Source organism: Erythrolamprus reginae, chromosome 5 (assembly GCF_031021105.1).
Source record: "Erythrolamprus reginae isolate rEryReg1 chromosome 5, rEryReg1.hap1, whole genome shotgun sequence".
Taxonomy (NCBI): Eukaryota; Metazoa; Chordata; class Lepidosauria; order Squamata; family Dipsadidae; genus Erythrolamprus; species Erythrolamprus reginae.
The window spans coordinates 75,907,246-75,920,193 of NC_091954.1; the positions used below are offsets into that span (position 1 = coordinate 75,907,246).

General features: G+C 39.6%; 1 protein-coding gene across 1 annotated transcript; it reads right to left on the reverse strand.

Moving 5' to 3' along the window:
• Positions 1 to 1,614: 1,614 nt before the first annotated feature.
• Positions 1,615 to 12,597, reverse strand: SRPRB (SRP receptor subunit beta). The gene is made up of 7 exons (XM_070753179.1): positions 12,373 to 12,597; positions 8,964 to 9,058; positions 8,690 to 8,767; positions 8,379 to 8,461; positions 7,653 to 7,789; positions 6,022 to 6,076; positions 1,615 to 3,399 (listed from the first exon to the last, which is right to left on the reverse strand). The coding sequence occupies exons 1-7, from the start codon at positions 12,506 to 12,508 to the stop codon at positions 3,183 to 3,185; spliced, it is 801 nt and encodes a 266-aa protein (XP_070609280.1). The 5' UTR covers positions 12,509 to 12,597; the 3' UTR covers positions 1,615 to 3,182.
• Between the last annotated feature and the right edge of the window lie 351 nt (positions 12,598 to 12,948).

A 12,948-nucleotide genomic window follows, 5' to 3' on the forward strand; every position in this document is an offset into this window, starting at 1 on the left:
CTGATTCCGGTAACCTAGGACACAATCAGTAGAAGAAACATTTGTGGAATGTGCTTTCAGTTAGTGCAGTTCTTCTCAATTATTTTCTGTTATGCCTCCTTTCCCCCCCCCCCCCAGGAAGAAGTAAACATTTCATGTCCAAACTCCGCCACAACTGTAATTCCCAAATTGCACAGTGGGGCGTAATTTTGGAGTGGTAGGTCAGGCGGGACAGGTCACAAGACACACATCCTATGTGACACTTGTACTAGTACCTCCGTCGCATTCCGTGGCAATGTGTCCAGGGCAGCCCATTCTAAAAGAAAATGTCTAATGAGTTTGAGAAGTTTGATTGAACCCGCGAGACATTTTCTTTTAGAACGGGCTGCCCTGGACACATCGCCAAGGAATGCAACGGAGGTACTGGTACAAGTGTCAGGTAGGACACATATCCCAATCTCTGCAGCAAAAACAAAGCACGTTCCCCAGGGTCAGATGGCCCCCTGGCATCACTCCATGCCCCCCAGTGTGGCGTACCCCACTATTTGAGAACCACTGAGTTAGTGCAGACAATCCGCCAGTTCTCCCCACTCCCGTCTCTTGGCAACTTGAAAGTTTTGCAAATTGACATTAGCATTTCTCAAATCTGAAGGGCCCTCTTTAAACCCAACATTCTGCAGCAGACAGATTTTTAATGTTGGTTCGTAACTGTGATATAATTTTTTTACATGCTGCAATTTGACACCGCTCCAGGAATTAGTGTTTACATCCCAAAACAAATTAAGTTCTACAATATCACTGTTGCTTCTTTTCAGCCTTCCTCCCCAATTACAATTTAGACCTGAAACACACAAAAAATATACAGTAATTCCTGTTAAAATACATATTTTAATCAGTACAATAGTGCCTCTACTTACGAACTTAATTCAGTCTGTAACCAGGTTCTTTAATAGAAAAGTTTGTAAGAAGCAGCAATTTTTCCCATAGGAATCAACGTAAAAGCAAATTGTGTGTGTGATTGGGGAAACCACGGGGAGGGTGGAGGCCCTGATTCCTCCCAGGAGATTCCTACAGAGGCCCCATGGAGGCTTCTCCTCGCCTTTTCTGGCCGTTTTCTCCCAGAAGATTCCTAGAGAGGCCCCATGGAGGCTTCTCCCTGCCTTTTCCGGTTACAATTTCGGAGGCTTGGGTTTGTAAGTGGAAAATGGTTGTTGAGAAGAGCCCAAAAAATCTTGAACACCCAGTTCTTATCTAGAAAAGTTCATAGGTAGAGGCATTCTTAGGTAGATGTACCACTGTAGTGGGTTTCTCTTTCCTTCCCTACCAGTTCGGAAGTGCACACATTACATCCGGATGGTGATCCTTTGCCAGCCATTTTCAAGCAGGGAATTGGTTCAAGAGCATGGCAAGCTGGCCATCACTACCAATTTGGGGAACAAGGCCAAATTTCCACTACCGGCTTATGCGAACCAGTCCAAACTGGTAGCAACCAACCACTGCTTTTAATCCTATAGAATTTGGTAGCAAGAGTCATAAGACTTTCACAAGCAAAAATAACCATGTTTAAAAATGCATTCCAAACAATGCATTCACACTTTCTATTTAAAGAAAATGTGACTGAGAAAATCAGAGGTATGTTAGGGAAATATATCTTTATTTGTAGACATAAATAATAATGTAAAATGTGTGGGTTTCTACACCTCTGCAGCTTATTCAAGGACAGTGAGGGCCATCAGCCTCAAAGCAAGCAGAATACTCATGATTTATTTACAATTTTTATTCTGGATTTGGCAAAATGCTTATTAAAAAAAGCAAGAGAGCACAACTTCATTCCTGAGCTCAAACACATAGAGGCATGGCTCTGATGTTCTATTTGCAAGTCACCCAATGCACAAAAAGCTATTTCTAAGTCTATATTTTGGAGTAAATCGTGAAGCTACTAATACTGAACAGACTTTTGTGGGATGTGCATAAATCTTAGGGACCAATTCACATAAATTAAGAAACACATTTTAATAGAACTTGATCTTTAGTAACAAATACAGGACCAAAGAAATGTACATTAAGCATTCAAAATAATAAGTAAATGTGTTTTCTGTGTATCACTATTTTTTACAGATCACACTTTGGAGAAATGCAACTCATCTAGAAAAAGTATCAAGTCCAGCTTGTAAAGACTAAAAAAATTCTAATTTACCTATTTCTGCTGTAAAAAGTATACAGTATAAAATACATTGTTAAACAAGAATATAACTGAGAACAGTTACATCTTGTTTGATAGAGAACCAGAGGTACACAGTTCTAATGGTTACTCCTTCTCTTGAACATTGAACATTCTACAGGAGAAACCTCTTTCAAGAGCTGATGGAATGACACATCTTAAAGCACTAGTGGAAGTTTTAAATCCACTAAAACGTAATATGCTCAGAGGGTAGCATGTTACATTTCAGTAGATTTATAAACTTGGCACACTGTTTCCATGAAGGCGCTATATCATTTAACATTTGCTAAGAAGTTAGTAATCTAACCAAATATATATTAGACAAAGAATAGGGAAGTGCCTTATCAAAAGCACAATTGAAATACCAAAATAACTTCGCAGGGAAAGGAAAGGGGGGGAAAAGGAAACTTCAGTCAATTTTTAGAAGCAAAACAACACATATCAAGGGATAGAATGGCCACACTGCTAGGCATTGCACAGATAATTGGAAATAGTTACCTATCAATTTTTTTTTTAAGAAGGAAAGAATGAAATAAGTTGACATGGATCACAAGCATCTCAAATGAGAAGAATATTGGAAGGAAAATAGAAGCAAAGGAATTTGAATCTAGGAATATCTAGAAATGTTCTTTTTCATCTTGCAACTTTTGTATAAGGAGGATTCTCCTTTTTAAGGGATCGTTTCCTAAAATAGAGTAGGTAAATTATCAACGACAATGGGAAGTAGAAAAGGGGCTACACTTTGCTAGGCTATATTTAAAAAACAAAGATACTTCAGCAGGGCCTTATGTGAACAATGAATAGAAAGTAAAAACTTATCTGAGCAAAAGACTGAATGTCCTCAGCACTGCTACAAGCTCCAAGGGTGCATCTTTTCTTAGCTAAACTGCTATTTAAAACTCAAGTTCTTGCTCTATTAAATTGCAAGCCTCATTCCAATACCTACTCTTTCCAGGGCACGTTCTTTCCCACCTTCTTATTCTCAGGCAATTTTTGCTAGCCATTTTTCCAAGTCATTAATGTCAGCATCGCCCTCCTCTCCCTTGCTTCCTCTGGCACTACACTCAATAAATTCCACTTTCATGGGCAGCTGAGAGAAGTCAAACTCCTTTCCCTTTTTCCCAAGCTGAATGACAGATCCCGTGCTTGAACTATCCATGGTACTCGGGGCAGCAGAGACGGTCACTCGTAAGGTATTACTGTAAAAAAAGAAAAGAGAAGAACAAAGTTAATACAGATAAAATGGGTCTGCATAAAATCAACAATTGGCACCGGGTCAGTTGCGTAATCTTGGGAGAGAGATATGCTTAAAACTAGCTAGTATGGATAGGATCACAACTTCACCACAACCAAACTATTATCTGTTTTAATGGATTTTCCTCTTTAAAACATAACTTTTAGGATAAAGGTGTGTTCTCCGAGCTTGTGGATTGGTTTTCGAACATTTCATTACCACTCTGAGTAACATAGAAACACAGAAACATAGAAGACTGACGGCAGAAAAAGACCTCATGGTCCATCTAGTCTGCCCTTATACTATTTCCTGTATTTTATCTTAGGATGGATCTATGTTTATCCCAGGCATGTTTAAATTCAGTTACTGTGGACTTATCAACCACGTCTGCTGGAAGTTTGTTCCAAGGATCTACTACTCTTTTAATGAAATAATATTTCCTCACATTGCTTTTGATCTTTCCCCCAACTAACTTCAGATTGTGTCCCCTTGTTCTTGTGTTCACTTTCCTATTAAAAACACTTCCCTCCTGAACCTTAACCCTTTAACATATTTAAATGTTTCGATCATGTCCCCCCTTTTCCTTCTGTCCTCCAGACTATACAGGTTGAGTTCATGAAGTCTTTCCTGATACGTTTTATGCTTAAGACCTTCCACCATTCTTGTAGCCCGTCTTTGGACCCGTTCAATTTTGTCAATATCTTTTTGTAGGTGAGGTCTCCAGAACTGAACACAGTATTCCAAATGTGGTCTCACCAGCGCTCTATATAAGGGGATCACAATCACCTCTTCCTGCTTGTTATACCTCTAGCTATGCAGCCAAGCATCCTACTTGCTTTTCCTACTGCCCGACCACACTGCTCACCCATTTTGAGACTGTCAGAAATCACTACCCCTAAATGCTTCTCTTCTGAAGTTTTTACTAACACAGAACTGCCAATGCAATACTCAGATTGAGGATTCCTTTTCCCCAAGTGCATTATTTTACATTTGGAAACATTAAACTGCAGTTTCCATTGCTTTGACCATTTATCTAGTAAAGCTAAATCATTTACCATATTACAGACTTAAAGATGTTACCTAGCCTGGTAACAAAATGTTCAGAAACCAACCCATAAGCTCGGAAAGCAAAGCTTTACCCTCATTCTACAAATATTTGCTGCATAACTTTTACATTACTTTATTTTCATGTTTTATTGGCTATACTGTTTTAAGAGTCCTTTCTTGTATGTCATTCTGAGACTGTCTTACCTTTCTCTACCCTCCATCTTTGGGGAAAAACTAAGTATTAGATCATAGATATTTGTAGCCAAAACACAGAGAAAGGAAAACCAAGTGATATTTCCTCTCGGCAACATCTTTACAATATTTTGTCATTTTTGATGATAATCGAAAATAAGATTATAATGATACAGGGACTAGCTTTAAGGATTAATTTAAAGTTCACAAAAGAAAACACCTTTTTGTGTGTTACTTCTGCTGAGAAATTTAATTTGAAAAAACCCCAAAACAAATTAAATGTTCCTTATTTTAATGGACGAGAGACACTCAGGTAGGTATATATATAGGTAGAGTGCAGTACTGCAGGCTACTAAAGGTAACTGTTGTATCTGCAGGTCAGCGGTTCAAATCTCACCACCGGCTCAAGGTTGACTCAGCCTTCCATCCTTCTGAGGTGGGTAAAATGAGGACCCGGATTGTGGGGGCAATATGCTGGCTCTGTTAAAAAGTCCTATTGCTAATATGTTGTAAACCGCCCTGACTCTAAGGAGAAGGGCGGCATAAAAAATTGAATGAATGAATGAATGAATGAATGAATAAATGTCAACTATATATTTATTGCTTCTCCTATAGAATAGGAATGCCTTTCGTAAGCTCCTTAAAACCCACTTCTGCCGCCAGGCATGGGGGAATTGAGATGCTCTTTTCCCCTGGGCCTTTACAATTTCATGTGTGGTATGTCTGTATGTATGTTTGGTTTTTTATATTAATGGGTCTTTTTAAATCATTTTTAGTATTTATTGGATTATTATTGTACATTGTTTTATTACTGTTGTTAGCTGGCCCGCGTCTTCGGAGAGGGGCGGCATACAAATCCAATCAATCAATCAATCAATAAATAAATAAATAAATAAAAATATAGTATGCATGAAGCATATTTTTAAAGCTAATTATAAAGCTAATTTTCTATTCAGATTATAAAAGAAATACATTTCTGTAAAATTGTCAACATAAAATCAATGGCAAGGCAAAGAGGGAGGGAGGACACCAATTGAGATACTAAATCAAGAATAATTTGAATAATATTTAAAAGCAATGTTTTAAAAATATACTCCATCTAACAGACTTGATTAAATTAATATGTATGTTGCTATTTAAAACTCTAGCTGATCTCATGCATTAGAAGAGCTTGGAAATTTTACATGCAAAATCAGTTTTAATTTTCACTGCTCAATGTTACTTTCCGCTGTGCCTTCACAACTATGTGAAAATAATTTTTAAAATGTCATCACTACTGAGCAGTAACCTTGCATATAAAGAAAGATGCATTGAAGTGACCCCTGATAAGCTGGACCTTTGAACTTACAGTTCTCTTTCCAGTTGCTGCTGAATGAGCTTAGAAGATTTTGCCATTGTAACATCTATGGAAGAAATAAGGGGGGAAAATACCTTCATTACATTTGTGTCTGGATAATTGGTTGAGTCCATATAGCACCAATAAAATAAACCATGATTTCCCATAACAGGATCCAAATTTCAGCAACAGATACAAGCTGTTAATTAGTTTACCAGGATTAACAGAAACTAGTTTCCAAAGATGCATTTATTCTAATGAAATGTATGGCAAAATACTAATCAGTATAAACATTTTAAATTACAGTGGTACCTCATGATACGAACCCCAAGTGATACAAACCCCTCGTGATACGAACCCCTCGTGATACGAACCCGGGGTTCGAAAAAATTTTTCCTCTTCTTACGAACTTTTTTCGGCTTACGAACCCACCGCAGATCGCAAAATGGCGCTCCTCTGGGCGCCGCTGCCCGGCTGTCACCTTTTAAAACAGTCGGGGGGCTACTCGGCGCTCTCCTGAACCCGAACCCAAACTTTTCGGGTTCGGGAGGCCGCCGAGAAGCGCCGCCGCCCAGCTGTCACCTTCTGAAACAGCCGGGGGGCTTCTCGGCATTCTCCCGAATGCCGAACCCGGAAGTTTGGGTTAGGGTTCTGAGGGCTGCCGAGAAGCGCCCAGCTGTTTCAGAAGGTTACAGCCGGGCGGCACCACTCGGCAGAGCACCGTTTTTGCGATCAGCGGCGGCATTTTCGGCCGATCTGGAAGCTAGAAAGGAGGTGGGGAATCCCAATAGGGAATTCCATGGGCGGAGCTTTGACGTCACGAAGACTGTTTCAGAAGGTGACAGCCTGGCGGCGGCGCTTCTTGGCAGCCTCCCGAACCTGAACCCGAAAAGTTCGGGTTCGGGAGAACGCCGAGAAGCTCCGGCGGTTTTAAAAGGTGACAGCCGGGCGGCGGCGCCCAGTGGAGCGCCATTTTGGGATTTATTTATTTTTTTTGCACGGGTTAATCGCTTTTACATTGTTTCCTACATAGTTCCCTCTAAGCTGAGCAGTGAGCAATCACTCACTTAAAAATCATCATCAACTCAGAGTTTTCCAAACCTGCCCAGAAACCGAGAGGGAAAGAGTGAGAGGGAAGGAGAAAGAGAGGAAGAGAGGAAGAGAGAGAAACAGATAGAAAAAAGAGAGGAAGGAAAAGAGAAAGAAAAAGAATGGGAGTAAGGAAGAGAGAAAGAAAATCAAAATCTAGTTTGAAAGTAGCTCAACTATTTAAGTGGCATTTTGATATTAGTAGTTGCCCTATTATGAGCTCACTGTTATAGACACTCAGTACAGTATTTTATTTTGATATTCTCTGAGGCAAAACAGTGTGGGTTTTTTATTTGTTTGTTTGTTTGTTTATTTATTTATTTATTATTTCTGTGCCGCCCAGTCCCAAAGGGACTGCCGCTCAGACACTATACTTTTCCGCCCACCCCCCCAAAAAAATTAGAGGGAACACTGGTTTCCTATGGGAAACAATGTTTCGTCTTACGAACGTTTCGCCTTACAAACCTACTTCTGGAACCAATTAGGTTCATAAGACGAGATATTACTGTATATGTAAATGAAGGCTGGCATATTTCAAACATGATAGGCATTACCTTGTTTGTTGCAGGCTATTAAGAGGGGAGGTGCATTTTTCAGAATTATGTGGTCAGTCAGGAGCTGGTACAGAAATTCTGCCACGTCTTTCATCTCCCGTTGGAAAGATACACTATCCACAACAAACACAATTGCCCTTCACACAGAAAAAGGCAGTGCATTATATTAACTTCAATTGGTTATATCAGCAAAATAAACAATTCCCTCACCCACAATACAAAACTGTTTATAATTGGCACTTTTTCCAAAGTTTGATAGAAACATAGAAGATTGACGGCAGAAAAAGACTTCATTGTCCGTCTAGTCTGCCCTTATACTATTTCTTATATTTTATCTTAGGATGGATCTATGTTTATCCCAGGCATGTTTAAATTCAGTTACTGTGGATTTACCAACGTCTGCTGGAAGTTTGTTCCAAGCATCTACTATTCTTTCAGTAAAATAATATTTTTGCACGTTGCTTCTGATCTTTCCCCTAACTAACCTCAGATTGTGCCTCCTTGATACTGTCCAAATTTGCTATCTTAATGTGAATTGTTTTGTTTAGAAACTCTTCTCTTCTCCAATTAGCAGGACAGAATAATTTAGGAAAAGAGACAAACAAAATCCAACAAATGAGATGCACATATTTTATGACACCCTTCTATTTATTTGCAGCTATCCTAAAGGTCTATACAGCTATAATGTCCTGAAAATGCTAACAGAACCATTCTTTTGAAACTTACCTAGCTGCAGCCTTGACTCTATCCAGGAACTGAAGCCTCAAGCTCTCATGGCCAGGGAGGTCAATTAAAGTCACATTCCTATTCTACAGGAGAAGGAATAAATATTTATCATGGAGCAATTTTAGCCAATATTTTGCTTAGGCGTATACATTTTTATTGCCATCTACCATTGAGTTTATTTCAAATGAATAACAATCCTTTCATTCATTCATTCATTCATTCATTCATTCATTCATTCATTCATTGGATTTGTATGCCGCCCCTCTCTGGAGACTCGTATATACCACAATATGTAACATTTTCATCCTTACCTTGTCATTTTTTACTCTGTACAAGGCAGAACCATCGGTTATGGAAGTCTGAGTATTTCGGAAATTTCCTGTTAAGAGCTATGGAAATCAAAAGAAAGCAGACAAAATTAAATAATCTCAGTAAAATTACTGATCTAATGCTTTCAAAGACTTCAAAAGCAAGAAGAAATTAAAAGTGCTTAAGTTTAATCTTCCAATAACATGAAAAAAACCACAACAAAATATTACTCTAAATAATACAATCTTATAGAAATTATGAAAGAAACTTGCATACCCTAACAAACAGAAGTGTTTTTCCTGAGTCACACAGACCAGCCAGAAGCACTGCTGTCCGACTGCTCTTCCTTGCTTGGAAAACTTTCCAAAGTACTGAAAAAGACAAGCAATCTACTGAATAATTACAGTAAGCTATATGCATAGATAACATTGCTATCCATGAAAATTACATTATATACAGAGAGTATAAATTATGGTTTTAAAGTCATATATGAGTTTTTCCAAACCTGTAACTTTTTTCTGGGTTGTAAACAGTTGGTTTGACAGAATAAGCAGGCAATTCACAATATTTATTTCCTGTAAAATTTATTTTTACCACTTTCTGTACAACTATGATACCAGTTTCATACCAGTCATTTCAGAGAGACATGGACACCAAATCAGAAACATACACACCAAACAAATAAATATATTTGTTCAGAAACAAGCTTTAATCATTTATCTTTTATTAATATGATCAGAACAGATTGTCATCATTGATGGAGGTATGAAATCTGAATTGTAAGAATATATTGTACAAATTGTCACGGTATCTGTTCTTGAACTGAAGTTTAAGAGAAAATGGTTGTGCAAATTTAGTGTTAAGATTAGGAATGCAGGAAGACAATGACCCAAAATGCAAGTTAAATTACCAAAGAATGGCTAAAGCAAAGAAAATTAAATATTCTGGAATGACCAAGTCAAAGTCCTGATCTTCATGGTGTATAGAAATATTGTAGAAGTGGGCAGTTCATGCAAGGAAATCCACTAACATCCCCTTGAAGCTGTTAAGAAGGAATAAGATAGAATTCCTCCAAATCAACATGCAAAACTAAACAATATTTAGTTGCACTTACTGATGCCTAAAGGTGGTATATCAGTTAAGGTTCACATACGAGATGTGGCATATTTTTGTCACACAAAGATATATAATTCTGGATTCATTTTCAAATATATAAATATAGTTTTGACTCACTGAACTGGATTTATCTAGTTTTTAGTGAAGAACAGAGCATATTTTATATCATATCTATGGTATGTAGAAATAGTGAACATTTACAAACTTTTAAGTACCTCTGTAGTAGGATAGCAGTTCAATGATAAAATACTATGCCAGAATTACAAATTACAATTGTCAGAAATCAGAAACCTTTTTGTCAATTAAATTTGCCTATTTCTCACTTTCTAAATTTGCCTACAAGCTCTCTTTCTCCTGCACTTTCATCAAATATTATAAAACCCTTACAACAATTCTGCCGCACGAATCCCAGCGACCAGTTCGGTCCCACAGAGTTGACCTTCTCCGGGTCCCGTCGACTAAACAATGTCGTTTGGCGGGACCCAGGGGAAGAGCCTTCTCTGTGGCGGCCCCGACTCTCTGGAACCAACTCCCCCCAGATATCAGAGTTGCCCCCACCCTCCTTGCCTTTCGTAAGCTCCTTAAAACCCACTTCTGTCATCAGGCACGGGGGAATTGAGACTTTCCCTCCCCCTAGGCTTATAAAATTTATGCATGGTATGTTAGTATGTATGATTGTTTTCTAAATTGGGGTTTTAAATTAACTTAAACTTAAATATTAGATTTGTTTACATTGTATTATTGCTGCTGTTAGCCGCCCAGAGTCTGCGGAGAGGGGCGGCATACAAATCTGATTAATAAATAAATAAATAAATTCTCTACATGGGGCTACCCTTGAAAAGCATTTGGAGGCTACAGTTGGTCCAGAATGTAGCTACATGAGCTGTTGTGGGTGTGCCTAAGTACCCTCTATATCACACCAACACTCTGTGAGCTGCAGTGGCTCCCAATCGGTTTCCGGATGCAATTTAAGGTGTTGGTTATCACCTATAAAGCCCTACATGGCTTAAAGCCAGACTATTTACGGGACCGTCTTCTGCCGCATACCTGCCAGCAATCGATTAAGACCCACAGAGTTGGATTCCTCCTGGTCCCATCAGCTTGACAATGTCAGTTGGGGGGGCCGCATGGGAGGGCCTTCTCTGTGGTGGCGCCAGCTCTCCGGAATCAACTGCCCCATACCATACCATCCCCACCCTCCTGGCCTTCCACAAAGCCATGAAAACCTGGCTCTGCCCACAGGCATACCATCTAGCTCTGGCCAAGAAGGAATGAATGATTTTATTCTCAGGGGTTTTAACTATTTCTATATTGTTTTTATTGTTGTACACCATCCTAAGTACAGAAAGAGTTGGGCAGCTTATAAATCCAATAAATAAATTTTAAAAACAAATCCAAAGCAATTTTAACCAGCTGCTGCATTGCCAGATGTGTTTTATCAGAATACTGATTTTCCCAGCCATTTTATTTTGACAGTGGAAGATTGTTTGGGGTCAATTACCAGAAGGGGGCAGAAAAGTAGGTTGAACACAGCTTTTGCAAAACTCCCCCAAATCAATCCATGAATAGCAGCCTTCAATGAAAAGAAGTGAAAACATAATACATTTGGGAGCAATCTACTACTTGTAGACATTCCTCAAGCATGGCAAGATGTTTCTCTAGGACAATCAAAGGCATATTTCTTATTTTATTTATTTGTTTTGTTTTGCCAAGTACATATTGGTGGTATACAAAGATATAATAATATTTATATACATGATACTAGTAAAAGAGAAACATTAAGACAGGGGACGGAAGGCACGCTGGTGCACTTATGCCTGCCTTTTACTGACCTCTTAGGAATCAGGACAGGTCAACAGTGGATAGTCTATGGGTAAAGTTTTGGGGGTTAGGTGATGATACTACAGAGTCAGGTAGTGAGTTCCATGCATCAATTACTCGGTTACTAAAGTTGTATTTCCTGCAGTCGAGTTTAGAGCGGTTTACTTTTAAGTTTGTAAATATTATATCTCTGTATACCACCAATACGATTTACTTTTAAGTTTGTATCTGTTATGTGCTTGTGTGTTGTTGTGCTTGAAGCTGAAGTAGTCGTTGACAGGAAGAAAGATGTTGTGGCAGATGGTTTTATGGGCTATGCTTAGGTCGTGTTTAAGGCAACTGTAGTTCTAAGCTTTCTTAATCACCTACCCAGTTTCTCCTCTCCGTCTCTAGGACAAGACCCACTGGTGAACTTCACACAAGCCCCCTTTGGAAGATAGAGGCCACCTGCCTTCAAATAATCATGCTGTAGGCCCGTCTTGCGATTTGTGGTTTTAAATGGCCAGAGCAGAGGTAGGCAAAGTTAGCTGTTTTATGACATGTGGACTTCAACTCCCAGAATTCCTGAGCTAGCATGATTGGCTCAGGAATTCTGGGAGTTGAAGTCCACAAGTTATAGAAGAGCCAACTTTGCCTACTCCTGGGCCAGAGCGATGAAAGGTTCCGCGTCACCAGGAGCCCGGCTCAGCTTCCATTGCCCGCTTTCTGCGTCGCTCGAAAGCAACCGCCGAGCAGCGCCGAAACTCACCCAGAACTAAGACGACGAACACGGCCACCGCCACCGAGATCAGGAGCCGGACCTGCGCCGCGTCCTGGGCCGGCAGGGGCGCATCTTGGGGAGGGGGGAACCCCTCGCGCTGGGGCGTCACTTTCGCATCGTTCATGCTGAGCCGCTCAACACACCTGACAGCTTTAATACGTCCAATGCAGCGACGTGTCCAGCTATGGAATCGTCATCTTCCGGTTTCTATAGTGAGTGGCTGACTACTGGGGCTGAGGAACATGTTCGAAAAGATTTATGGGAATTGTAGTTCACTCATCTTCAAGTAAGGAAAAAAACAATAAAGAGGTACAGTATAGGTGCATTGGACTACAGCGTCCAGAATTCCTAGGGAAGAAATTTAGCGCGGAACCTTGTTCTAATCTAAATCTAAACCTCATATTTGTCTACGGTTGACCTCTCCCCGTTTCTAAGAAGTCTGTAAGGAGCGAGCATAGGCGTACCATTGTGCCTACCGTCCTGTCCTACTGTCCTATTGTCCTCTTTTATCATTACTTTTTACTTATGTTTATACAAACTACTACCCTATCCGTGTTTGACAAA